The 27,166-nt window shown below is 38.8% G+C and overlaps 1 protein-coding gene across 1 annotated transcript in view; it reads left to right on the top strand.

Annotated features, from left to right (window-relative positions):
* myo7ab (myosin VIIAb) overlaps positions 1-27,166 on the top strand; it is a 49,478-nt gene that overhangs the window by 11,011 nt on the left and 11,301 nt on the right. The window contains exons 4-33 of the mRNA XM_038707909.1: positions 1,467-1,580; positions 2,903-3,055; positions 6,243-6,427; positions 7,185-7,306; positions 7,827-7,969; positions 9,028-9,141; positions 9,406-9,559; positions 9,772-9,848; positions 10,146-10,265; positions 10,463-10,605; positions 10,754-10,964; positions 11,186-11,321; positions 13,057-13,163; positions 15,149-15,286; positions 15,970-16,128; positions 17,303-17,395; positions 18,242-18,336; positions 18,531-18,615; positions 18,813-19,031; positions 20,238-20,555; positions 21,675-21,884; positions 22,444-22,620; positions 22,729-22,818; positions 22,952-23,079; positions 24,869-24,995; positions 25,299-25,418; positions 26,083-26,256; positions 26,367-26,594; positions 26,727-26,897; positions 26,983-27,100. Of these exons, the coding sequence (XP_038563837.1) occupies positions 1,467-1,580; positions 2,903-3,055; positions 6,243-6,427; positions 7,185-7,306; positions 7,827-7,969; positions 9,028-9,141; positions 9,406-9,559; positions 9,772-9,848; positions 10,146-10,265; positions 10,463-10,605; positions 10,754-10,964; positions 11,186-11,321; positions 13,057-13,163; positions 15,149-15,286; positions 15,970-16,128; positions 17,303-17,395; positions 18,242-18,336; positions 18,531-18,615; positions 18,813-19,031; positions 20,238-20,555; positions 21,675-21,884; positions 22,444-22,620; positions 22,729-22,818; positions 22,952-23,079; positions 24,869-24,995; positions 25,299-25,418; positions 26,083-26,256; positions 26,367-26,594; positions 26,727-26,897; positions 26,983-27,100 (4,429 nt within the window). The remainder of the gene's footprint in view (positions 1-1,466; positions 1,581-2,902; positions 3,056-6,242; positions 6,428-7,184; positions 7,307-7,826; positions 7,970-9,027; positions 9,142-9,405; positions 9,560-9,771; positions 9,849-10,145; positions 10,266-10,462; positions 10,606-10,753; positions 10,965-11,185; positions 11,322-13,056; positions 13,164-15,148; positions 15,287-15,969; positions 16,129-17,302; positions 17,396-18,241; positions 18,337-18,530; positions 18,616-18,812; positions 19,032-20,237; positions 20,556-21,674; positions 21,885-22,443; positions 22,621-22,728; positions 22,819-22,951; positions 23,080-24,868; positions 24,996-25,298; positions 25,419-26,082; positions 26,257-26,366; positions 26,595-26,726; positions 26,898-26,982; positions 27,101-27,166) is intronic.

Genomic DNA, 27,166 nt, shown 5'->3' with positions numbered 1-27,166 from the left:
ATTTCGACTTCTAAAGCCTAACAGGTTGCATGAAGAAGAAGTTTGAGTCTCTCTTGGCAGTCAAGCCCATTTTGCTGACTTGTCTACCTTGAAACAGCACAGCAGGAGTGTAAAAGTGAACCAAAACAGTAAATTTATGGGTAGCACTTTATAATAACTAATGCTTTATAGTGTGTAGTTAAGTATTAGTAAATACAGAATTCATCACTTATAAAGCATTGTTCATTCATTAATACACATTAGTAAGTCATTCATAAACAGTTATAAATGTTTTTGTCATTAAAATTATACTTAATTTATAAATAGTGAACCGATCATATATATATATAAGTATGAAAATACAATTATTAAGCACATTATAGATTAATAAAGAATACAACATGTGTAACTATGTTTATAAATGACTTCTTAATGTGTTATAATGTAAGAACAATGGTTTATAAACGATGAATTAAAAATGTACTAATAATTAACAACTGCTTCATAGTGTGTAGATAACAAGAATAAAACATTTATAACTCTATAACTATGAATGACTTACTAATGTGTATTAATGTATGAACAATGCTTTATAAATGATGAATTACGTATTTACTAATACTTAACTAATGCTTTATAGTGTGTAGTTATTATTATATAAGTGCTACCAATTTATGAGCTGGACAGTTAAACAATAAGCTAAAACTCACTGTAAACCTCCAGAAAGCAGAAGGGAGCTACAGATTGTCGCACAGTTATAGGACACATTGTTATAAAGATATAGATTGTAGCCCATTTAAGTTTCAGTCATACATTATAGACACTTGTGTTCATGTTTTCACACCAAAACCGAGCACTATTGTATAAGACATGTTGACCCATTCACATCGACTGCAGACACAGGTTTAACCCGTGTTAAATCCTCCTGGGTGTAAGTCTGGAAGCAGAATTAGCTTGGCTGTTCTTTGTTTTCTCTGCGTTCCTTCTTGCTTGTTGTTGCTATGCCTTACCTCAAATTCACCTCATTCACCTATGACATACAACACACAGTTTAGGCCCCAGAAGGCCTCTGAACATCACAAAAATGGGACTGTCACAACAACAGCCATACTGTTTCACACATCCCATTTATTTATTGATATTTTCTTGTTTTAAAAAAGTTGGCAGCTTTAAATTTAAGTTTGTGTTGTATTTAACCGCTCAGTAACATACAGCTTGAAAAGCAAAATGTTAAATGCATACTTATTTTTCCCTTTCCAATTAAGCTTTTGTGTGTTTTTATTTGAGCATGTACATTTTTTCTATTGCACAAAATCAACTTTCCTCTTTCAGTTTTCTTTTTCTTTTAAACATTTAATTTTGGCCTTATTATGCTAACTACTTATATATTTGCTATTATCTTTTTTTAATTTTCTATTTACTATTGTAAATGTTAATTTTGGGGTACAGTTATTTATACTTAACCACAACTGTGTTTTATAATCCAGGGCGACTATGTGTGGTTGGACCTTAAAACGGGCCGAGAGTTTGACGTCCCTGTGGGAGCCGTGGTCAAACTATGCGACTCTGGACAGATCCAGGTCCTGGATGATGCAGGCAGGGTAAGTCAACAGCAGAACAGGAAGTGCACTGGTACTTTTGCTGTATGTACACACATACGTATCAACCTGCAGACACAGTATAGAAATTTAATAAACTCAGTTTTTGTTTGTAGTTTGGGATATTGTTCTGTATGACTTCAGATTGGATATGATGATTGTTTCTTCACGTTAATTATGTTTTTTGAATCAGGAAAGAATCACAGTGGTGGTCTATAAGAAGCCTTTTTAACTAAACTGAGATATAAGTCTCAATAAAATCAATCAAACTTAACACACACATCTTATCTGCTTACTTTAATAACTGTTATTATTATCCTGTATTTCTTTTATTTATGGTTCTCCTAAAAGGAGAATTCTTCTTCTTTTTTCAACTTTCTGTCTTATTTTTGTAGTTTTGGCGATTATCTCTATCAGTAAAAATGTTGTACCCATTAAGTTAATTGCTGGAATCTGAGAATGTGGCATTAAGAGAAGTCAAACTGGGCAAGAAACACAAGCGGACAGACAAACAGACAGGTTGTAGAAAATTTTTTAATTAAATTAAGTTATTTAGAAGAGAAAACAAAGGCGAATGGTAAAATAAATTATTACTCAAACTGTCTGTTGTAAACATCCATCACAGTTTACAGATTGACCTTGTATCCGCTGCACTTGTCATAGTTATAAAATCAAAACAATCTTTATTTGTCAACACTACACAAGTACAATGTTTAGAGAAATGATAGTTTGCTATAGTCTGAGAACTTAAAAGGTTAAATTAAAGTTAAAAGACAGAGGTTAAAATAAAAGAGACATAGTATCACTGTACTATGATAATATGATGAGGGTGAGTGATTAACATGAAAGTCATTTCTAGATTCTATCAGCCGAGCATACAGTCTTTAAACAAGGTTCAATTTTAAGGAGTGTGACAGCTTAAAGAAAGAAACTTCTCCTCGGCTTCTCTTGTCTGCAATGAGGGATTGTAATCTTTTTATTTCTATTATATGGTGTTTAATGTCTGTATGTTTGTTGGATGCTTTGTTTATTTTGTGAAGCACTTCTATGCTCCTGAAATGTGCCATATAAATACAATTACTTACTTATTAACAACATGTCAGGTTTGTTCGCTTTCCGGGATCAGGATAACCTGTTGGCTTGTTAACAACTCTGATCGACTGAATTGTCTCGTTTTTTTTCTTGCCCGGTTGGACTTTTTTCCCACATATTAGCAATCTTATCATAACCAATACAAAAAAGAAATTACCCAAGATGTAATAAACCAGTTTTCCATACCACTATCTCTCTAATCTGCTCTGACTTGTCTTTCTCCACTCACACAGGAACACTGGATTTCCCCTCAGAATGCCACCAACATCAAGCCCATGCATCCGACCTCCATCCACGGCGTGGAGGACATGATCCGTCTGGGTGACCTCAACGAAGCTGGCATCCTCCGCAACCTGCTCATCCGCTACAATGAATGTGTCATCTATGTTAGTACCCCACTGTAACACCCACTGCACATCTTATCCGCGAAGAGTAAACACCTGTTTACAGTCACCTACAGTATATTAGGGACACACAAGGTAAAGCAAAGCTATTTACATGGACGGAGTAAGATGACATCTGGCCACAGCCCGGTTAAGTTCTTATTCAGGTTAAGCTGTTTACATGTACCTTCGTTACCCTGCAGTTGAGTTTACTTATTACCCTAAATAAAGCAATTAACAGAATGTACCGAAGTCGCTCTTAGATTGAGTACTTGAGGTTTACTTAATAAGGAGATAGAAACTGGGATTTCTACAAAACCGTATTGCATTTACCAAAGTTATATCAGGTAGTGCCATCACGCCTCAGTATTCTCAAATAGATCATTCTCTACAGCGTGTTCTCACCTAAACTGGGCTGATCTGTGGCACACTGCACTTGGTCACACCTATATAGGAGCTTTATTGAGAGACTGAGCAGGCTTAATTAGGTTTGTGGTGGATATTGTCTAGTAGTTGGTGCTTAACAGCTCAGTTGACCAAATGGGGAAAGCTCCTAAAAACTTGTACTTTGGTGTGTATTCCTTTCAGAGTCTGCCCACTTAGTTCTATAATGGTCTTTGCTTGCTTTGTTCTCTTTCTCCATGTAGACAAATTGTGGTGGAAGGGTGAGTAAAGTTGAAAATTTCTGTGACAAAAACTTTGCTAACACGCTTTTGTGATGCCACATCTTCCTAACATTATTTTTTTTGTTCTCTATATTTGTTGTATTAAACTTGTCACTGCAGTAACTGTTGGTGGTAAGAGCAACAGTGGATGTAATTGTTATCCCATTATATTATGTGTAGCACATTGCATACACAAAGGTGCTTCAAAGTGCTTTACATAAGTAAAATTGAGAATTATAACATAAAACATTGAAAGGCAAATTTCAGGAGCCATTTTCAAAAAAGGAAGTTAACTTCCATAAATATACGTTTTTTTTATCTGCATTATGTCAAAGTCATGGTAATACTTATTATACTTAATACTTTTAATTATTACATATTATTATTACGTGTTATTATTATTATTTTATTATTACTATTATTATTGTTGTTGTTGTTGTTATTGTTATTGCTTCTCTGGGGATCTTTAGCATAATGCTACCTGATGACTTTAGAGGCAGAGTCACCTGACAAGGGGTGTCTAGACTCCACAATGAACACGTCCATTCAAGACAGTCAGAGAATATAGTTTGCACCTAAACCGATGAGAGATTTATAGACTAGCACCATCGATTTAAATTATTTTATGACACACTGGAAGCCAATGCAGAGGCCTGAGGATTGGCATGATGTTTTAGTTTGAATCAGCTGAAGTCACATGGTGAAAATGAAAGCATGGACACGTTTCTCTAGGCCATGCCTGGACATGATGAATCCTCTCATTCTTACATGTAAGCTAATACTACAGTATGTAGATTTTGTTATTGAATTGATCTGGATGTTAAAATAAATTGTTTGAGATTCTGAGAAATACGCTTATTTGCTGTCTCTCAGAGTTAGATGAGAAGATCAATACTACTCACAAATACCTGGCCTGCCTCTGTCCAAAAAACATTTGTTTTTACGCTTTGTTTTTTATACTGATTAACCCAAACTGAGCTGATCTGTGCCACACTGCACCTGGTAATGCCTATGTTGAAGCTGTATTGAAAGACTGAGAGGCTTAAATAGTACGGCTTAAACAAATGAGATATAACCTGTTAATCAGTGAGCTTAAGAGGTGCTCGTACTGTAGGTGGATTTTGTTACCTACGGACAGAGCCAGGCTAGCTGTTTCCCTCCTGCTGCCAGCTTTTATGCTAAGCTAAGCTAATCAACTCCTGATTCTAGCTTGATATTGATCATCTCATGATTGCACCAGGATCTCTGGCTTGGTTTCTGGTTTTCAAGACAGAGAATCGCTGACCGTCATCCTTTCTTCTCCCGTCCAAAGCTAATAATTTCCGTTTTATATGTATTCACTGTAGCTGAAGGCAGGTCAGACACATCAGATCAGAAAAATTATGGGACTATACTCACTTGGTGACTGAGCAAGAAACATATTGGAGTTGTCTGCATAATTATGAATTAAGATATTAATTTTATTGTTGTGCAAAATTCAGCCGAGTGGAACCATATATATGCCAAATAAAGGAAGTATTGAGCCTAGGGGAACTCCACACAATCACGTTGGTCCACTCAAATTCATAGTAACTGGTTGAGACATATAGTTTCCTACATATAGTCCTGAAGGTGGGACTTCTCATCTCATCACAACTTCAAACTCACTTGATTTGTAATCGCAATATAATATGAATGGTGTTTTTGTGACAACACTTTATTTAGTTAACCAGCAGTTGAGAACTGGCTGTATGTCAGACTTTTGCTCAGGCAAAGTTTAACACATGAGTACTATAAAGTATTGATCAATGGGGATTTTTTGACCAACTTTAATCTTGCTACTATTTAAATTTTTATGATTTGAATATTAATAGATGTATAAAAAAAAATTGAATCCAGGGGATAAGATGAGTGAAAGTGAAAACTTGACATCAACAGCAGTTCTTTGGTCCCTAATTATGATAAACAAAGGTTGATATCAGAAGATATAGAGGTATATATTTCAGTGATGATCTTTTAACATTGTTGTTTTATTCATATGTCTTTTTGGTTTCTATATGTTACAGTGCATTCTTTTCTGACTTCTTGCTCCAGCTTCTTCACTAACGTTTAATGCGCTATAAAACACATTTGACACATGATAATGCTTCACTACAATGATTTTTGAAAGTTGAAATTTGCTGTAAGAATTGCAATTTCATGTGATTAATGCAATGGCTTCCGCAATCCTTGAGTTCATTTTGTGAATTGCTTTTCCAATCAGTCAAATTACAGCAACAAGCAAAACAGAGTATGATAGGCTGGAAATGATTAACACTAGAAATGCCAATGAATCAAAGAGAAGACAAGTGATCGGGGCAAATAAAGTAAGATCATATCTACAGCAATCTTGTATGATTTGGAAAATACAACAACAGTGTTTTGAAAATTCACAAGGGGACATTGTGAAAGTGGAAATATTCTGCCTCTGAAATGCATGATAGTAAATTATTGCAGTTTACTTCAGTGTTTGGAACATGAACTCTTCTGTTTTGGGGTTCCTGCAGACATATACAGGCTCAATCCTGGTAGCAGTTAATCCCTACCAGCTGCTGCCCATCTACACTCCAGACCAGATCCGCCTCTACACCAATAAGAAGATAGGCGAGTTGCCGCCGCACATATTCGCCATAGCAGACAACTGTTACTTCAACATGCAGCGAAACAACAAGGACCAGTGCTGCATCATCAGGTAGGTGTGTGTGTGTGTGAACATGCAGTAAAGATGGGCTCAAAATGAAGCACATACAGCACTCATAAACAACTAGGACTTACTGAAGTTTACACCAACAGTATACACAACTTTCCCATACTAAAAGGTTGAGAACTGCTGATGTATTGACAGTTAATATTGTCTGTCAAATATAACGTTGAAAGAGTTATTTCAAAGGATCAATACCACTCTCATTTCAGTACACAGAAGCAACAGCCATCAGCGGGTAACAAAGCTTAGCACAGCAAGACTGGAAACATTATCCTAGCCGTAAAACACTGAAATAACTTGAGCTGCCCAGATGAGTATATTAATATTTTGATCAGCTCCTCTCCTCTCTCATCTGTATTCTGCTGGATGGTCAGAAGACACATTTAGAAAGATTTTAGTCAGTAAATAAAACTGAAACTCCATAAGTAAGACGCACTGTTTGAATGAAGACAGTCAAGACTCTCCTTTTGATTATGAACCTGTCAGTGTGCCGTGGTGTAGAGAGCGAGATGTGTATAAAGACTGAGAGTAGCTAAATTTCTGTGATTTTCACCAAATCCACCAAGACATTTATTAACTTATTCTCTGAACAACCGCAACCCCGGACGTGCTGGGAATGACATTATAAGAATTCTGCTGGGAACAACCACAGTTTCACAAATCCACAGAAATAGAACAAAGACAGACAAATAGAGTGTGTGTTTGTGTGTTGTACGAGTGTGTAACAGTCCTCTCTGTCTGACAGCGGTGAGTCTGGAGCCGGGAAGACAGAGAGCACGAAGCTGATTCTGCAGTTCCTTGCAGCCATCAGTGGTCAACACTCCTGGATAGAGCAGCAAGTCTTGGAGGCCACGCCCATCCTCGAAGGTCAGACAGATGTAGTGTTGTTACATATCATCTTAAATGCAAATGCACATCTGGAAAAATACATGTAGAGTCTAGCTGCTCTGGAGCATTTGAACATAGCGAATGATCTTCAGCAGAAGGAAATTGCCCAGATTGCAGACTTATAGATTTTCATACTTCCAAGTACTTTAAAGACATTTGAGACAATGAGTTCATTCATGATCTTCGAAACAGCCATCACCATAAAGTCGCTTTCGAGAATATCAAATGATCTTCAGCAGCAGATGTTTTATTTTATTTTCCAAGGTTAAGAATGAACTTTGAACCTCAGATGTCAAATCTAATCCATGTTCGCTACATCAGTACTCTATAGTTTTACACTGCCAAACGTTACATCACCATAGTAGTGAAGTGTCAGTGACTTTATACCACCGAGCTGCATTAGAAAAGCTGCCTACTGTCAGACTCCACTGTTACCCAACTCTGTCTGTTTCTATGCTTTTTCCCTTCACCTCACTGTATGATTTGTCACTTCATTCAGCCTTTGGCAATGCCAAGACCATTCGTAATGACAACTCCAGTCGCTTTGGGAAGTATGTAGATATCCACTTCAACAAGCGAGGGGCCATTGAAGGAGCCAAGATAGAGCAGTACCTGCTGGAGAAGTCTCGTGTGTGTCGACAGGTGAGACACACGATCATAGTTTAAGATTAGTTTTATATTAAACACATCCTCAGTGTCTGTAAAGATGAGTAACTTTTTCAGTTCTGTTTTTATAGTTAAATTGCCACAACTGTGAAGAGGAATGATGACCCTAGATATTTTAGTACTAAACAATACTTACTAGTAAAATAAAATTATATTGAATCTTATGTTTGGATTTTAGGGAATAGTTTTATTCATCGTTTAATGTTCTTGCAGCGTGTTACTAAGTGAAGAGTCAGTTTTGGCGTGGTTGGTGGGCATTGAACGTCAAGTTTAAAGGAGTTTAAAGGCTTGCGATATTCTATATTTTGTTTTTTGTCAACAAATCGCATGAAAAGCTAAACACTAATCCGTCTCTCAGTACTTTCTGACTTCCCTACCTGCCGGTCTGTGGCTCTCAGCTCCAACCCATTGGTTCCTATTGCAGACATAAACATTTTAAAACGGGTCACAAATATGTAGCTTCATTTATTAAAAATGCTCAGTAATTTCCTTAACCAGCTGGGCAATGTAGCTTTTAGAAAACGTTACTCAAAGAGGAGCAAAAAGTTGTCGATTTTGATCTTTTCATGGGATTTGTTGATAATAACAAAAATATTGTTCATCACCAGTCTTATCATTAAAAGTAGTAAAAGTACAATTGCATCTTCTCCTATGAACACATATTTTATATCATTGCAACAGTGTTTTACTATATTGTCATTCAACATTTGGTTATTTACCAGCCTCCACTTATTGTTGCCCACAGAGGAGTTACAGTTAACAAATATAGTAATATACACATATATCTGCATTATAGTGTATTATAAAACAGTTATTATATGTTTGTTGTTAAAGTAAAGTGGTCATGCTGTTTTGTCCTCTCACATACAGTACATACAGCTATATGATATATAGACAGTAATAACAGCATGTGATACTAAAACAATATAGAGTGGATGATGACACGAACACATAAAGGTAATTGCTGTAACGGCCCTCCTTTTACAATGTATTGTTGCTCTGTGACTCTTATGCCATGTCATACTTGGCTCCAGGCACCAGATGAGAGGAACTACCACGTGTTTTACTGTATGCTGAAGGGGATGGCTCCAGAAATGAAGGCCAAGCTGGGCCTGGGCCTCGCCACAGAATACTCCTACCTCACCATGGTGAGTCCAAGGCGGTGTGAGACACCATGTACGCAATGTCTGAGCATTGACAAATGATATATGGGGTCGTCATCAATGAGCTTTTATTAAAAGTGAGATCTGGATCTGAGTATGAGATTTTGACGAATACTTCACCTCTGATAGACAGCAGCACAGTTGCTTCCCTGAGGTTTTAAATAGGACACATTCAAACAGGGCTAGTGACAAGTAACAAACCAACTTAATAAATATAAGATAAAGTTCTCTGTGTCTTTTACCTTCCAGGGTAACTGTACGGCGTGTGACGGTCGTGACGACCTGAGGGATTACTCCAGCATACTGTCAGCTATGAAGGTGCTCATGTTCACTGAGACAGAGAACTGGGAGATTTCAAAGCTGCTGGCTGCCATCCTGCACATGGGAAACCTGCGCTTTGAGGGTACGAACTGCAAACACACTTAGCTTATAAGGCTCTGCTGTAGTTGACAGTGTCGGAGAAGTGAGTAGTGGGAAAGTAGGTGGATTGCATAACACTGAGATGTGTTTCTAATATTGCGTCTATGGAAAAAATAAAACCACATAGTAAATACACAGCACATAGATAGTTTTAAGAGCTGTGAGGAAAACAATGATCTTTTTCATTTTTCTCAGCTCGTACGTATGACAACCTGGACGCCTGTGTGGTTGTGAAATCTCCTGACCTGGTTACTGCTGCTTCACTCATGGAGGTGAGTGTGCAAATGCATGTGTGTGTGTGTTACTACAAGTCTACACATTGGTCTGGTGAATAAAAAAATCAGCATGTATCACCTGCTTATAATGCAGCAACACCTCTGCATGGAGTGATGTAAACACTGGGTTCATTGCAATGATAGAAGATGATGCAGCACTGTTGGTATTCTGTCTTAGAGAAGAGAAGCACATTGTGAAGCTGCTTTAAGCTGCAGTCCGTTTCTGCTACTTTGTGCCCATCGCTGGTTTTCTTGTTTCCTAATTTTTCTAATGTTGCTTGTTGTGCACTGTAGGTCGATCCTAAGGACGTGATGGTGTGTTTGACCACCCGAACCCTGATCACACGTGGGGAAAGTGTCGTCACGCCTCTCAGTGTGGAACAAGGCCTGGATGTCAGGGATGCCTTTGTCAAGGTACTGATCTTTTACCACACAAATATCTGATCTGAAACAACCAAAACCCTTCAAACTTTGACAGAAAGCTTTGGGCCCATCACTTATAGTATGAAGCTGATTGAGAAAATAGCTTTACATGGCTTGTAACATGACACATAACCCTGTAGCCATGCAGCTAAAATTTTAAGATACTGACCATGAGTTTCATCTTTCAGGGGATCTATGGGCGGCTGTTTGTCTGGATTGTGGATAAAATCAATGCTGCCATATTCAGGCCGCCATCCTGTGAGAGTAACATCATACGTAGGTCAATCGGGTTGCTGGATATCTTTGGTTTTGAAAACTTCAGTGTCAACAGGTGATTGATACTTGGTTGTTTTATTATACACGATCAGGTTCATTTGTCATCTTGTTTAAACCCTAGCTTGTGTTTTATATTGTGGTTTAATACTGTACTTCCTCACCTCCTACTGCCTGCTTTCATCTTTTAATTTTCTTCACTGTAGTTTCGAACAGCTGTGCATCAACTTTGCCAACGAGAACCTGCAGCAGTTCTTTGTTCGCCACGTCTTCAAACTGGAACAGGAGGAGTACAACCTGGAGGACATCAGCTGGCAGCACATCGAGTTCACGGACAACCAGGACGCTCTGGACATGATCGCCAACAAACCCATGAACATCATTTCCCTCATTGATGAAGAGAGCAAGTTCCCTAAGGTACAATACAGGGGGAAATTACAGTGGAGCTGTAACATGGTTTTGTGGTTGGCCATCTAAAGAACATGGTTATGATTAAAATGTTTCTGTGATATACAGATTTGTTGATTTACTGGGCTGGTTTACAGTCTCTTATAAGATCATTTGAAGTATTTTGGCCTTAAAGCATTTCATAGCTAAAATTCACTATACTTGATGTCTGGTTCTTTGTCTTTTCTCAGGGAACTGATGCTACGATGCTGTACAAGCTTAACTCACAGCATAAGCTCAACTCAAACTACATCCCCCCTAAAAACAGCTACGCAACCCAGTTTGGTATCCAACACTTTGCTGGTGTGGTGCATTACGAGACCAGAGGTGTGTTCTGTTTCATCGATTTTGTCGTGTTTTCATGCTTTGATCCATGCTTTTCTCCTTCTTCTCTTGCTCCTCTCGTTTGTGATGGGTTATGCTGAAATTTTGGCTCAAACGGTCAAGAGAGGATTCTGGTAAAAGAAATGTCAGATAAGATGTTAGAAGCAGCGTTATCAACCTGACCCTAATAATAGAGAGAGAGAAAACTAACAGCAGAACTCTTTCATAGACCCATGGCAATCAAATTAGACCCAACCCAACATGATTAGGTTGGTTATAATTTGGACCTGGTCTGATTCTGGTCCCGGGTCGGGTCTATGAGTGGACCTGCGAAAATCTCTTCTGCTGTCAGTTTGTTTGGGCAAAAGGGAAGTTTTCCTTTGCCGTAATAGCTTCATCGTATTGACTTTTTTATTGATGTTTCTGGTGGTCACACAAATTAATGAAGTTACATTTGCTATAAAAGCTACCTTTGTGTTATTGATTGTTATAAGTGTGTTTTAGTCAAGAAAGTTACACTCGGCAGACTGAAAAAGGCTACAAGCAAGTTATTTGACAGAACTGGGAGTGGATCAGTTCATTAGTTCTTCCTCATCATCACCAGGTTTCCTCAATTCTGACTCGTTTTACGCTTGTATGTAGAGCTGAAACAGTTTGTAAATGAATAATCTTGTTGATTTATAGAAAATAGATCAGCAACAGTTTTTATCAATGATAGTTGAATATTATATTGATGATCGCTAAAGTAATTTGCTAAGCTAAAGTGACAAAATTTCTCTGGTTCTGGCCTCTCAAATGTGAATATTTGCAGGTTTTCTTTTAATGATCTTAAATTTAGTTTTGGACATATCCTCATTGGCATTTTTCACTATTTTCTGATTTGACCAAATGTTGTTCCATATCGAGAAAATAATCAATGCTTAATTAATAATGAAAATTATTATTAGTTGCAGCCCTATCATTAGAATAGTGTCCAGCAATCCTCTGTCCCCTCTTCCTCTGCACACTGTTTGAGAAACACACAGTTGTTATTTGTTGATACAGTTTGGGGGAAAATTGGGAATATTTGTTATGATGCAATCTATTTATAAAGGCTTGCTGAATAGTCTGGTTAGTCAATCAAAGACGACCAGGAAACAGGGAATGTTAGGTTTCTGGTTTATTTGGAGTAAATAAATGAATAACTGGGTGGAAGGGCTGTGAACATAAACAGAAAGTGTCAGGGTGCCTTCACACCTGTTTGGTTTGGTTAATTTAGGCTGGTTGTGGAAGCTGAATGTTTGTGCGGAGCAAACAACTTGTCCAAGACCCTCGTTTTCAAGGAGCCTTTGTTGTGGTTTGTTTGAGGTTTAAAAAGCAAAATAGAACACCAGTTTTATGCGATCTGTAAGCAGCAAACATTTATCATCTCGTGAAAATAGTAATACAAATGTGCTTTACTGTGCGTGTGCTGGTATTTTAAACACAGGTAAACTGAGCTTGTTTCCTAATCTGTGTATTTTAGCAGTCCCTCAATAAAAAGTGAGTGAAATGAGGTAGCCACCCAGTAACTACTCTGTTACATTAAAAGACACCAGTTCTTGTCCCATTTCTACCTGTTCATCACTATTTATGATATACAGGGTCCTGTAGCTCTCTGATTGAGGCAGCCATTCACTGCGCCAAGAGCGAAAAGACTCTTTTCGCTCTTGGCGCAACTGTTTATGTTAGAAAAAAAATCTCTTTATCCTTCATCCAGGGTTCCTGGAGAAAAACCGAGACAGCCTCCACACCGACATCATCCAGCTTGTCCACTCGTCCAAGAACAAGTTCATCAAGCAGATCTTCCAGGCTGACGTGGCCATGGTGAGACCAACAAATACTGCAATACCACTAGATTTTGCTTGGATGAATACTTATGATGGACAAATATTTGTCACCTCCTTTTTGACTGCTTTTAAGGTGTTGCTGTCTTCAAGTGATAATGTCACTGGTGACTTTAGCTTTTCTCCTCATGGTGTTGGTTTTTACTAATGGCCCACCCCTCCTCTCACTCTGCTGTCTCTTCTCTGTTTCTTCTGTCTTTCCTCTTGACATCAGTTTCTGTGTGGCTATACGCAGCCCAGCACCCCTACTCCAAAGGTAATCAGCTGCCTTTAGCAACATGTGGCCAATCAAACCCTATGTGTGTTCACTTAAACTAAAAAAACATGAATGAAAACGTCCTTGATCCACCTCCAGTTAGCAGCATCCCCCCTTCCTTAAGATCATCTTCTTATCCTACAGTGCTACAGGTTGCAGAAACCAGAGGGGAAATTGTGTTTATTTGACAAGATTTAGCATGAAGTTAAGGTAAAACTAGCCAGAAAACTTTCTGCCAGCACACTTTTCAGTCCTCATCCATCTCATCATGTGGCAATGTAAAGGCAAACACTTGGGTGGTTCAAGAGAGCAAAGCAATTATTGGGACGTTTGAAACGGGACATCCCATCATGTTTTCTGGCTTTTTTGTTATATGGCTTCACTGAAAGGATTACAATGATTTTTTATGTTTCCTGTTTCGTTTGTGTGTTGTAAACCGTAGTAATAACGTGTGTGTGCACCTCGTGCTTACATGTGTCCAGTGTTTATCCACATTGTGTACCTACCATTAGCAGAATGTGAGACTGGTTTGTGTTCTTCTCACTGAAACGTATAAAGCAGCAACGACAGTAAAATAGTAGGAACAAATTAGGAAAACATATTAAATGGATTCTACTCAGCACACAGGTCAGTAATCTTGAGAAAGATATGTCATGTAGCAGTGGTCAATTGAAATTACAAATTTGAAAATAAAGATTAAAACTTTGTTGGTTTTAAACTCCAATCAGTGTTTTATATAAAAATCTTTTTTGTACAGCCTGCAGTCTGGAAGGGGACTTCTGAAACCCTAATTGCCAAGTAATTGTATTATTATTAACCAAACAAATCTTAAAACATTCTTGCATTTAATCTTGCTATTTAATATTCCTACAGCAGTGGTGTTTTTAAAAACAAGGCACCCCTGCATATTGATTTTTGATTGATTCTGATTTGTCAGTAAGCTCTCTTTAACTATTAAATCTTTGCCAGCTAAAGAGGTGTGTTTTGTTTTTGATGTCTCTAAAAATCATTTGGCACCATTTAACTTTTTAAAACTGTTAAACCAAGTAGTAGTTCATCTTGTTTTAGTTAGTCCTGTTGTTTCAGACCATGTGGAAGTCTTGTGCATTTCTTTGAACTCTATTTACAATGACAAATTCATCCTTGGCAACTCTAATAGTCACGATTTCTGAATGCTGGGAACCTTGAAAACATGTAGCTTTAATGGCAGCTGTGTGCTGTCATCACCAATCTTACAGTAGCTGCAGTATAACTGCATTTTACATTGTTTTTAATGCATTTTAAAATGTGGATAAAAAATTTAAATGTTGCATTGTTAAAAATATACAGTAGTAAGTCTCTCCTGTTGTATGAACTTAACATTTTACATCTGGAGAGTAGAGAGGACATTTCTGGACAGGTTTTACATTTAAGTCAGTAATTGGTAGATAAAAACACTTCAATCCATGTAAGGTAAGATTTGGTTTAAAAGTGTCTCTGTGAAAAATAAAAATAGTAGCATGTTATGGATATTGTCCAAGAAACCCTCCAAACTACAAACAAAGGAGTTAAAGCCCAAACACTTCTGGATCATGTGGGTTGGCAGTAAATCATAAAGTGTTTACTGGAATGACTCAGGCATTTATTCTATCTGGTATGTGGTTGTAGACGCTTGTTCATTAGGTTTGGTGAAACATAGTTTAATATGTTTCTACCTTGTGTGTTTCCAGGGTGCTGAGACGAGGAAGCGCTCTCCCACTCTGAGCAGTCAGTTCAAACGCTCCCTCGAGATGCTGATGAGGACGCTCAGCGTGTGTCAGCCGTTCTTCGTTCGCTGTATAAAACCCAACGAGCTCAAAAAACCTATGGTAAGACCAATTGTCTGTTGTATCATGACCGGCACAAATGGCCATGGCAAATAAGGGTGAGACACTAAAAATGCACTTAAATGAACTTATTATTCACAAAAACATAAATTAAGTCACACAAGATGTGAGATGTGGATGGCAGAAACATAAGTGGTTTGAGAGAGTTGGGGTGTGGGAAGTATGGTATGCAGCTGTTAGTGGGAGAAGTGATGAAGGAACCAAACAAAATTCATGGAGAGCGTATTCTCTGAGAGGGCTGTTACAGTTGAAACTTCTGGCTATTCTGGATTTCCCTGTTTTTAGCACAGGTTTAAGTTTACATTGTTGTTGCAACGCTTACATTTAGAGACAGGGATAGCCATAAAGAGGGAGAGAGGGATGGGGGGGGGTATGGGGGAGCAGCCTACACAATATACACACAGAGGTATAGACAGTAAAGGTAATGTTGGTACAGACTGAATGAATAATGGTACAGATATTTAGTAATGTTTGATAATGATCATAATGTTAATGATAATAATAACAATAACAATAACCTGACCAGGTTGACCATATAAAATGATCTCTCTGTCTCTATGTAACTTACATTAAGCTGTTTCACTCTGTCCTCTTTAGGAGGATATTTTTGTGCTCTTTAAACCTCTGATTTAAATGAAGTCTGTTCCTCTGTGGTTGTTTTCCAGATATTTGACAGAGAGCTGTGTATTCGTCAGCTGCGCTACTCCGGCATGATGGAGACCATCAGGATTAGGCGGGCCGGTTATCCCATCCGATACAGCTTTGGCGAGTTTGTGGACCGTTACCGTGTCCTCATGCCTGGCATCAAACCTGCTCACATACAGGTCAACAACACAACACGTGTTACATAATCATCAGTTTCTGTTGTCTTATTCAGTCCTGATTCAACCTGTTTAAAAGGGTCTAACAGTAACATAATAAAAGGGTAAGTTCACTTAAACTACACAAAGACATATTTTTCTACTTAACTTTTTAAGATATCTGCTGAAAGCATTGAACTTTTTTTTTTCTCTACTGAAGAAGCATCCCTTAAATAGGAAACTATCAGCTGGAGTAAGGATGTGGTTAGCCTAGCTTAGCATAAAGACTGGAAGCAGGGGGAAACAAGTAGCCTGGCTCCGTTGTCATCTACGTTATTCCCTTTTAAACAAACTTTGTTTGTCAAACAAGATGCAACATGTAAATGTAACCGTTTCCACCTGGTTCCAGTCTATATGCTAAGCTAAATTAGCTGCTTTCTATTTTTTACTCAAAGATGTATGGTTGGTATCAATCTTCTCCTCTTACTCTCTGAAAGAAAGTGAGAGTAACTATCCCTTCTAGAATAATTACTATAATGATCAACTGGAAACAGTACTATTATTTTGAAGGTTTCACAGCATTGAAATTACATTTTCCATAAAACCTGATGTAATCTCAGCATTATATCTATAAGCCTAGTGAGCACAGTATTATATTGTTTTGTTTTCATCAGGTAATATCTGAGCTATTAAGAAAACTAGCAGATCCCTGCCATATTTTGCCCACTGTGGCATAATATGAATGTATATAAATAGTGTAGCATTTGAGTTGTTTAAAGTAATTATAATGTGTGTATGTTTTAAAATGTATTTAATGTGTGTATAAGTGATCAAATGACTGGGTACTGTAGCAACTTTAAATGCCAAAATAATGTTTGGTCTTAAAGTAAGATAAACCCCGTTGTATATCATGAAATAATGTATGTGGAGCTCAACACACAAGTACAACCATCCTGTTATATCATGTGTAACAGTACATTTACTAGTATTCAGATACCAGCCAGTCACTGTCATTCACATGTAATTTGTGGGATATCTACTATCTGTATAAGACCGTAACATGAGGTGATTGTAATGCATTGATAATGCATTTTTTTTTAAATGTTACCATTTTTGACATCATACAGTATCTGTCGTTACTAAGCAGACATTACTGGTCCAGGAGTCACCACTTTTACGTAGTTCTCTCTCCTTTCAGGAAGACCTACGAGGCACCTGCAAGCAGATAATCCTGGCTAGGCTGGGGAAACATGATGACTGGCAGATCGGAAAGACCAAGATTTTCCTCAAGGTTGGTGTGTGTGTGTGAGAAAGTTATCTTACGTATTCCTGTAGGCTAGAGTTGTTTTAAATCTGAATCCCCTCTCTGTATCCCCATCAGTGCTCTTTGTCTTGAGCCTATCAAGAAAAGAAAGAGTTAAAAATAAGCCTTTGTATATACAGTAAATACTCTGGAACGACAACATGTGTACCCCAGGGTTAACATACTTTGGGCTGATCCGAAGACATTTTTGTTGATGATTGTTTATTGACAATTAAAGTACAATGACAACACTTTAGGTCAACTCCTACAAATTCATAGGATGGCGATATTCAATATTTTTGTTGTGATCATCAAATCCACTAAAGAAATTAAAATCAATGTGTTAGCCCATCTCTCAAAACTTTCCAGCTTCCTTGCCCTGTCTGTGCCTCTCAGTCCCAACAGCATTCATTCCTAGTGAGGATATAAATCTTTAAAAATGGGCCATGAACTTAAGGCCCTGGGCCAAAAATGTGCACTGGATTTTTTACAACCCCCACCTCCAGTACCCCCTACTACAGTTAATTTAAAGATATAAAATTGTGATTACACATGTATAAACTGATGTATATACTATGATATTAAAACTTGATTTTCACACAGGGCTCCTCATCAACACCTCAACATCAGGACTAAATGCAGGAGCCACCTTGAGACGATTTTAGTTCATATTTTTGCAGTAGTGATGCATATTACCGAACAATTTTTGTAATTTTGTACTTCGGAGCCCTTGACCTTCTGGGGCCGTGGGGCTGCTGTCCACTTTGCCTAATTGATAATCCAGCCTTGATACCCCTTCTTTACCTGCCGCTTTGTCTCTGCTTGTTCCTTCAGGACCACCACGACATGCAGCTGGAGATCGAGAGGGACAAGGGTATTACTGACAAGGTCATCCTCATCCAGAAGGCTGTGCGTGGACTTAAAGAGAGGTAAAGAATGGTTTAGGACAGAGCTCTACGTGTAATGTCTTACTGCGCATAAGATAATAAATTCTTAACTTTCAGGAATTTGGGGTCTCTATACTTACCTTTGTGTTTTATTTTATTTTTGAGTGTGCCTACTTATGTATGCGTGTTTGATGAGTGAACCTCCCTGTTCATCAGTTTATTCCCCCATTTTGTAGGACTAATTTTCTCAGACTGAAGAGTGCTGTGACTGTTATACAGAAGGTCTGGAGGGGTTATCAGTGCAGGAAGAATTACCGAATTGTGAGTCGTGTTACATCTTACACAATGTGTAGTTTTTCATTTGTTAAAATATCCTTTAACACCTTAATAGCTTTTTGCTTTGTAACTAAGATGCAGTATGTTTCTGTTCTTATATTCATATGAACTGCACATATTTACACTAATTTAGGCACCATATTAATATCACTCCACCTTTAAAACATGTCTCTCTCCTTCAGATGCAGTCTGGCTTCTTGCGCCTCCAGGCCGTCTACAGGTCAAGGAAACACTACAAAAGCTACCGGATGACTCGCCTTCGTGTCACTCTCATCCAGGCCCGGTGCCGCGGCTTCCTCATACGGCAGACATTTTGGCGCCGTCTTCGTGCTGTGTTGACCCTTCAAGCCTACACCAGGGGCATGATAGCCAGACGCCTCTGCCAGAGGCTCAGGGCAGAGGTAAACAGTTGTTATATTTACTACTGCTACTTATATCATGTTGCTAATGTGCCAGACAGTGAGGGCGAATGGTGTTGAGGGTAGACATGAAGAATAATGTAGGGCATTGAAACTGTAAAGTGTCACATAATTGATTTGGTTCAAAGACAACAATATACTATACTATATTTGTTCATGCGATACCATGATTAGATACTTGAGGATATTCTTACACAACTTGTAGGATATCTTATCATCCTTGGTTAGCTGACCTTAAGGGAATAATTTGAAATTTTGGGAAATGTGCTTATTTGTTTTCTTGCTTGATACCACACTCATGTCTACACACTAAATATGAAGCTGTCTAAGCTATAATAGCTAGAATCAAGCTTAGAATGAAGACTGGAAACGGCCAGACACTTAGTCTTAATTCCACCATCTTTCAAACGTTGTTAGGTGGTCTTAAAAGCAGAGTAAATCCTTTAAACACACTGTCAATAATCACCGTAAAACCTTCTTTTATACATTATTTTTAAATTAGTTGGTTTAAACCTGACTTCATGTCTGTGAAAATATGGAAATGTTTGAGCTTTTAAGGATGTTTGTGTTTTTAGTAAAAATGCCATTTTATCTGCCACTGTTGCACATCTCTTCTCCTGTTTTGAAAGACGATGTTGAATAAATTATTTGTTTTGTAAATGTTTGTTTAATCTCAGTTTGTTGATCAATTTGAACATTGATAAGATATAAAATAGAAAGTAGCTTCTGGAGAACGGTCAAATAATATTCCTGGGCAAATCTGCAGTTCCAGTGACCCAACAAGGAAGACGTTAAGTATGGACTAGGGGAGGCTGCTGTTTCATGTTGTGAACGTCGTACATATTTGTGCTGTCTTTATAACTTTAATAACTTGTGGCTTGTTAGCGTGTAGAAGTTAAAATTTATTCTGCTGTAGCACTTTCTGGAAACCTCTTTAAATAGTGAATAGAGATAAAAGTTTTGTATATTGCGCTCAGGTTTTAGGAATATTTTTAGGATGTTATTTGCTCATTGTTGTCTAGTCATTTTTTAAATTATTATAACAAAGTAAATCATCTGTTTCCACCTGTAATGTTTCCCTTCAGTTCCTCTGTAAACAAAAGCTTGAAAAAATGATGATCAGTGTCACACCCTACCTGCCTCTGTGAACCCTTTTCCCTCTGTTTCCTCTCTCAACTCCCCTCACAGCTGCAGCATCGCCTCGAAGCCGAGCGCCAGCGTCTGGCCGAGGAGGAGCAGCTGCGAAACCAGATGACGGCTCGGCGGGCCAAAGTGGAGGCCGAGAAGAAACACCAGGAGCGGCTCGTCCAAATCGTCCAACAGCAGGAAGAGAGGGAGAGGGAGGCGAAGGAGGAGACAAGGAGGAAAAAGGAGCTGCTGGAGCAGATGGAGAGGGAGAAGGAGCAGCCAGTGGATCACTCAGATATGGTCGACCGCATGTTTGGTTTCCTGGGGAACTCCGGGCCGTTGCCCAACCAGGACGGACAAGCACCTGCTGGTTTTGAGGTATGTGTTTATGATTTTTTTGTTTTTGTAGTGCAATAATAGCCAATTTATTTACTGATTTAATTTGAATTAAAAAATTTGGTTCAGTTGGTTCTCCTATGAAGAACCGCCTCGGTGTGACATCACACAGAGTCAAGATTAGAGAAAACTGGGAAATTCTTGGCTTACAGGGATGTCTTTTAAATATGTTCAGCTCATTATATGAAGCTTTGGCTATCTTTTACATGAACATCCGACATTGTAACATTATAGATAACACAGAAATTACAGAAAAGCATAATAGGACCCCTTTAAATGTGTCCAGTAATACTTTGGCTTTTTAATGAATACGTGCAAAACTAATTTCAAACCCATCAAGCTCTGCCATACTTAATATTGCTAATTAACAAATGTTGGCATGCTAACACGCTAATCTAAAATAATGAATTTCATAAACATTACACCTGCCAAACAGCAGTTAGCATTGTCATTGTGAATATGCCACATATACATTTTCGTTTTTCTTCTTCTGCCTGAAGAGAGATCCACTTATTTTAATCAGTGTCCTCTTTTAAATCACTTCAACACTTATATCATATAGCTTACCCTGATTTTTTGTTAAATTCACTCACTCCTATTTCGCCTATTTTAACCAGATGTTTTTTTTTTACTTGTTTGTTTTTTTGTATTTCATCTTTGTTTTGTTTATCTTACTATTGTTGTTAATGACATTCCCATCAGCCTCAGAACTTTGTTTTTAGTGTAAATTAGCAAATATTAGTATGCAAACACTAAACTAAGCATGGGTACTGCCTCAACGCTTTGATGCACTTCTGGCACCCTGGATTTGACGTCATCGTTGTGAGTTGCGTTTAAAGTGATGCAAAAGATATTTGCAAATCCGATTTGAGCGTTCCATGACCAGGAGACATAGAGCAACATTGTCACTCATTTGGAGATGCGATTCTGGCCACCTGACAACTGTAATTCTAATATTTACTCTCCTTTTAGCTCCACCAACTCCTGAGAAAAATATCTGGTACTATAGCTGTTAGATATTTAACTTTTCTCATTAGCTTGTTGCTAACTTTGTCTGTTTCTATTTAAATTTTTAAAAAATTAAATTTTCCTCCCACTCAGGACTTGGAGAACATTCCTCGTGGTGAGGAAGCTGAAGAAGAGGTGCTGAATGAAGCTCTGCCATTACCTGATGAGGAAGATGAGGATTTGTCTGAGTACAAGTTCTCCAAGTTTGCAGCCACCTACTTCCAGGGTGTTTCCACTCACACCTACATCAGACGACCGCTAAAACAACCTCTGCTTTTTCACGAGGACGAAGGAGACCAGCTAGTGAGAAACTAAAGCCCTCTTCAGCTCCCAAATTTTGCTCAGTTATTCAAATGTTGTTTGTTAATGGAATCAGATGATCAGCAGATTTACCACTTAAGGGAATAGTTCTAAATTTTGGGAGTCACGATTATTCACTTTCTTGTGTTGGATATTAAGATCAATACCACTGTCACATCTTAAGAAACTGAAGCCAGGATATGGTATGGTTAGCTTAGCATAAAGACTAGAAACAGGGGCAAACAACAAGCCAGGCTCTGTCCAACATTAGAAAATACACCTACCAGCAGCTGTAAAGCCAACAAATTAACACTTTGTTTCTCTTTTGTGTAAGAAGTACAGACAAAAATGTGTGGTTTTACTGAGGCCAAACAGTGTTTGTAATTTGTTTATGGAAGTTATTCTAATTCTTAAAAAATAGCTTAGTGATGATTTTTTTATATTTAAACAATTAGCAAAACAACTTTAAGTATGCATGCTAAAAATTCACATTATAACTGACAGGTTACATAATCACTCGCTTAGCTTACTGCTTATTTAACGGTCCTGTTCTGTCCTCCAGGCTGCATTAGCAGTGTGGATCACCGTGTTGAGGTTCATGGGAGACCTCCCGGAACCAAAATGCCAGATGGTCATAAATGACGGCAGCGAAAAGATCCCCGTCATGACCAAGATCTACGAAACCCTCGGCAAGAGGAGCTACAAGAGGGAGTTGCAGGAACTGCAGGTGGAAGGAGAGGTGAGATGATGCTGAAGGGTCTAAATGTTTCAAATAATTCTTGAGCAGTCTGTGATGCTGTCTACAAACAAATAAAATGTCATCGTCATTCCATGTTTGTGTCTATAGAACAGCTCCATAGAGAGCCAGAAGAGGAACAGTGTCAGACACAAACTTGTGTCTCTCACCCTGAAGAGGAAATCCAAGATCACTGAGGAGGTAAGATTCAAATCAGCAACTTCTTCTGAAGTTTTCACCAGAACTGCAAATTTTTTTCTTTATGTTTGTTTGCAGTGTACGTTTTTGCAAGTGTTTGTTGAAGAGTTTTTATTCTTTTCAATGCCTGTGGCAGGTGACCAGGCGCTTGACAGAGGTGGACTACGGCCTCCAGGGAAACAGCATGTTGGAGGACCGACCCACCTCCAACCTGGAGAAACTTCACTTCATCATCGGCAACGGCATCTTACGGCCCGCCCTCAGGTGACCAACAAACAAACATCTGTAGTTTTAGTGTCTTAACTTCCTTTAATGTCATTACCAAATCCTGACTAATACATGGGACCACGGCTTTCAGTGTGACTCCAATAATAAACCCTTTAAAGATTTATGCTTTTGTAAGTCTAAAGCCCTGCTAGCAGCTCTTGAGGCTGCAGTGTTCATTATACTCGGCAATAGGATTGTGTTGGACAAAACAAGTCACCTACTGATACTTTTGCTCTGATAATAGTGAGAATAGGAGGCAAGTCATGTAGTTTGTTCTGAGAAGAGAGGAAAGAAGTTGTTAAAGAGGTGGTATTATGCTTTTTGTCTTTTCCCTCTCCTTTATTAAAGTTATATATCTTTTTTGTGCATGTAATAGGTTTGCAAAGCAAAAAAACCCAAAGTCTACCCCAAAGGGAGTTCCCATCTCCCACAGAAAACACTGCTCTGAACTGCCTGAAAACAGCTCGTTTGTAGTCCAGCCGTTTCCCTTTCATAACGTTCGCCACGTGGCTAGTACGACACGCCCTCAAAAACACCAGTGGAAAAGCACTGAGCTGCAGCACAAACCTCCAGGCAGTCAATGGACTGAAAGTTGTTACTGTGATGAAGAGACAGAGCTCAGTTAAAACTTTATGGATGAAAGATTTCATTTTTGACAGATTAATAACTCACTACTCTGAAACTCTTGCTCCAGTCCATGTTGCTAAGCTGGTAAAGAGATATGCAGCTGAATCGAAGTCGTGTTTACCAGCTTCTCACAAACCGCCCTACTCTGCTTCTGATTGGCTAATAGACCGTAACTAGGAACTGCGCATTTGCAACTCCCAACAAAGATCATGTAGACAAGATGTATCACTCATGACCAAAACGAAGCGTTCAACACACAGGGTGAAAAGAGGAGCTGCAGCAATGTGCAGTATGACAAAAATATGGTGTGTTTTTTTTTTATTAAACCATGTTTAACAGCCACATGAATTAGTTCAGTAAGTAGAATTGCAATCAACTTTGTTTACAACATTTCAACTTGATGGTGGCTCTAGAAGAGAGTTCATAGAGTATCCAAAATGGGAGGGGATCATACTCAGTGGAGCATGAATGTGTAGAGTAAATATCATAGAAATTTTCCCTTTATTGTTTGTATATTTTTATGTACAACGGTCAGTGGGTCAACTAAAACATTAGGATTCATTTCCTCCAGAAAACAAGTGAATGAAGTAAAGATGATTTTTTATTATAACAGATGATATGTGATAATTGGAAATTTTTGGTGCTTAGACCCTATCGGGAGATTTTTTGTAAGGAGCTGAGGCTGATAAAATAATAATGATGATGAATCTGCAAAGAGTGGATGGTGAAAGGGAGGTGTAGGGGCATGCATGACAACAGCATGAATGAACTTAAGGCAGAGAGAGTCATATTGAAAAAGACAGCAGAGGAAAGGCTAACAATTTAGGTGTGTTGCTTTGCTATTGGACAGATGTGACTAGTGAATGAGAACAGTTGATATCACATCTGACATCCCCAGATAATGACAGCTGGAAATTATTAGCATGCATGCGTGAGAGGAGTGAATAGCAGGATGGTATGAGAAATAAACTACATGCCTAAGCATGCAAAAAAAATAGTTAAAGCGTCAGTTGGGGCTGAAGACTACAAGTTTGCAAATAAATGAAAAATCTGGGGGGGGGGTGGAGTTTGTGGGATTACCAGACCTACAGTTTCTCTGAATCATGTGAATCTGACTGACTACAGCAGGGTTGTTGTTGTTGCTGATCTGTTGTTTCAGAGATGAAATCTACTGTCAGATCTGCAAACAGCTCACTCAGAATCCGTCCAAGAGCAGCCACGCCCGTGGGTGGATCCTGCTGTCTCTCTGCGTGGGCTGCTTCGCCCCCTCTGAGAAGTTTGTCAAAGTAAGAAACCTCCAACTCACTCCACATGAACCAAAAATAAATAAGTTGAATGAAGGAATGAAGACGTTTGGGATGGTTTATTTTTTGAACAAACACATTTTTTATTTATTATTTATCCCCTTCAGCCAACAAACAATATAAGTTTTGTCTAAGATCTGTAACTTGTGCCATGTTCTGGGCATCTCCAAAGGAATCTGTTTGTATTTCCATGCTTTAAGCACTTAATTTTACTCCGTGTTACTGATTTAATGATGGTTTTCTCTAACTCTTTATCTGTTGTCTTTTCTTTTTCTCTGTTGTCAGTATTTACGGACATTTTTAAATAACGGTCCTCCTGGTTATGCTCCATATTGTGAGGAAAGGTTGAGAAGGACGTTTGTCAACCGCACAAGGACCCAGCCGCCATCTTGGTTAGAATTACAGGTACCGCACATGCTTGCTGCTCTGTGTTTGTGTTGTCTGCTGACGTTGGTCAGAGTATCTGCAGGTCCTGATATGCTTTGAATTCAGATTTTATACAACTATAATTTAAAATTAGGATTGTTGTGACAGAGAATTGGGCTGCTGTTAAATAACTTTTGTGCCGATTCAGCCAGAAGCAGCGAACTCTGTCACTACTGCTAGCTACAGTAGCGAGGAAGCTCATCTTCACATGCATTAAATTCAGCAAATATTTCTTCACGGTTTGATAGCCCTCCATTTTGTGTGCTCTGAAAAAATAACTGGTTTTCCTACACTGCCGTGGCTCTGTAAATGGAAAATAAAGAAAGTGGTGTCAACCTTGCCAAACAACATTGTTCCAGCCAATCAGCAACAGGTGGTGTTTGTGCTCGTGCATAGGAGTGACGGGGGGGAAGGGATGCAGTGTGAGAGAGAGTTGAACGTGCTGTTTCTGAGGGAGCACTGAAGGGAGGGGTGCATTTGTTTTGCAGTTGAGTTCAAATATCAACAGTCATTCTGCAGAATCACTTACTCTCCCTTTAAACTGATGGAATATTCTTAACCACATGCCAAACAAAAATTACATTTGTGATGAACAATTATGAATCGCTACAGAAATTTAGTTTGATCTCTTTTTACCCCCCAGGCCACTAAATCCAAGAAGCCCATCATGCTACCAGTAACGTTTATGGACGGCACCACAAAGACACTCCTGGCAGACTCAGCCACCACTGCCAGTGAGCTCTGCAACGCTCTAGCGGACAAGATCAACCTGAGAGATCGCTTTGGCTTCTCGCTGTACATCGCTCTGTTTGACAAGGTAAAACCAAGACGTGCACCTGTGACACATACAGGCATTAGACCAGTATACATTTTGTGTTTGCACGCGTACTTCACCGCCTATTGAATACATCTGTGAAACTGCCTCAGGTGTCATCACTGGGTAGCGGCAGCGACCACGTCATGGACGCCGTCTCCCAGTGTGAGCAGTATGCGAAGGAGCAGGGCGCCCAGGAGAGGAATGCCCCCTGGAGGCTGTTCTTCAGGAAGGAGATCTTTAACCCCTGGCACAACCCTTCTGAGGACCACGTTGCCACAAATCTCATCTACCAGCAGATTGTCCGAGGGGTGAAATTCGGAGAGTACCGCTGTGAGAGGGTGAGCAGCCTTGTTTTTTGAATGCTTTAGTAGCACAAACGTTTCTACTTGATACTGTCAAACACAGTTGATATTTGAAAATGGATTGACATGAACATCTCTCTCTTTCTTTGCCCTGTGTCTGTCCAAAAGGAGGAGGACCTTGCAGAGCTGGCCTCTCAGCAGTACTATGTGGATTATGGCTCTGAGATCCTCCAAGACCGCCTGCTCAGTCTCATCCCCTCCTACATCCCTGACAGAGAAATCACCTCAACTAAGACTGCAGAGAAGTGGGCTCAGCTTATCATCACAGCCCACAAAAAGGTATCTGCTGCAGTAGTCACCAAATGTACACTTCTTTTGGCTTTTTTAACAACTTGACAGTGACTAACTATTTCTGTCTGTGCAGGGATTACACACTAAAAGGAGGCTGAACACGCAGAAGGTGAAGGAGGACGTGGTGGATTTTGCTCGTTTAAAGTGGCCTTTACTCTTCTCGCGCTTCTACGAGGCCTTCAAATTCTCAGGTTGGCTGTAAACTCTCACTGTAAACTATGTCTCACTACTGTAGGTATCTGTATTTGTTATTTAAG

Source organism: Micropterus salmoides, unplaced genomic scaffold (assembly GCF_014851395.1).
Source record: "Micropterus salmoides isolate LMB-PRFRI ecotype aquatic unplaced genomic scaffold, ASM1485139v1 Ms_hic_scaffold_9, whole genome shotgun sequence".
NCBI classification, from domain to species: Eukaryota; Metazoa; Chordata; class Actinopteri; order Centrarchiformes; family Centrarchidae; genus Micropterus; species Micropterus salmoides.
Note: the sequence above shows the minus strand (reverse complement) of the source record. Positions and strands in the feature narration are given on the sequence as shown.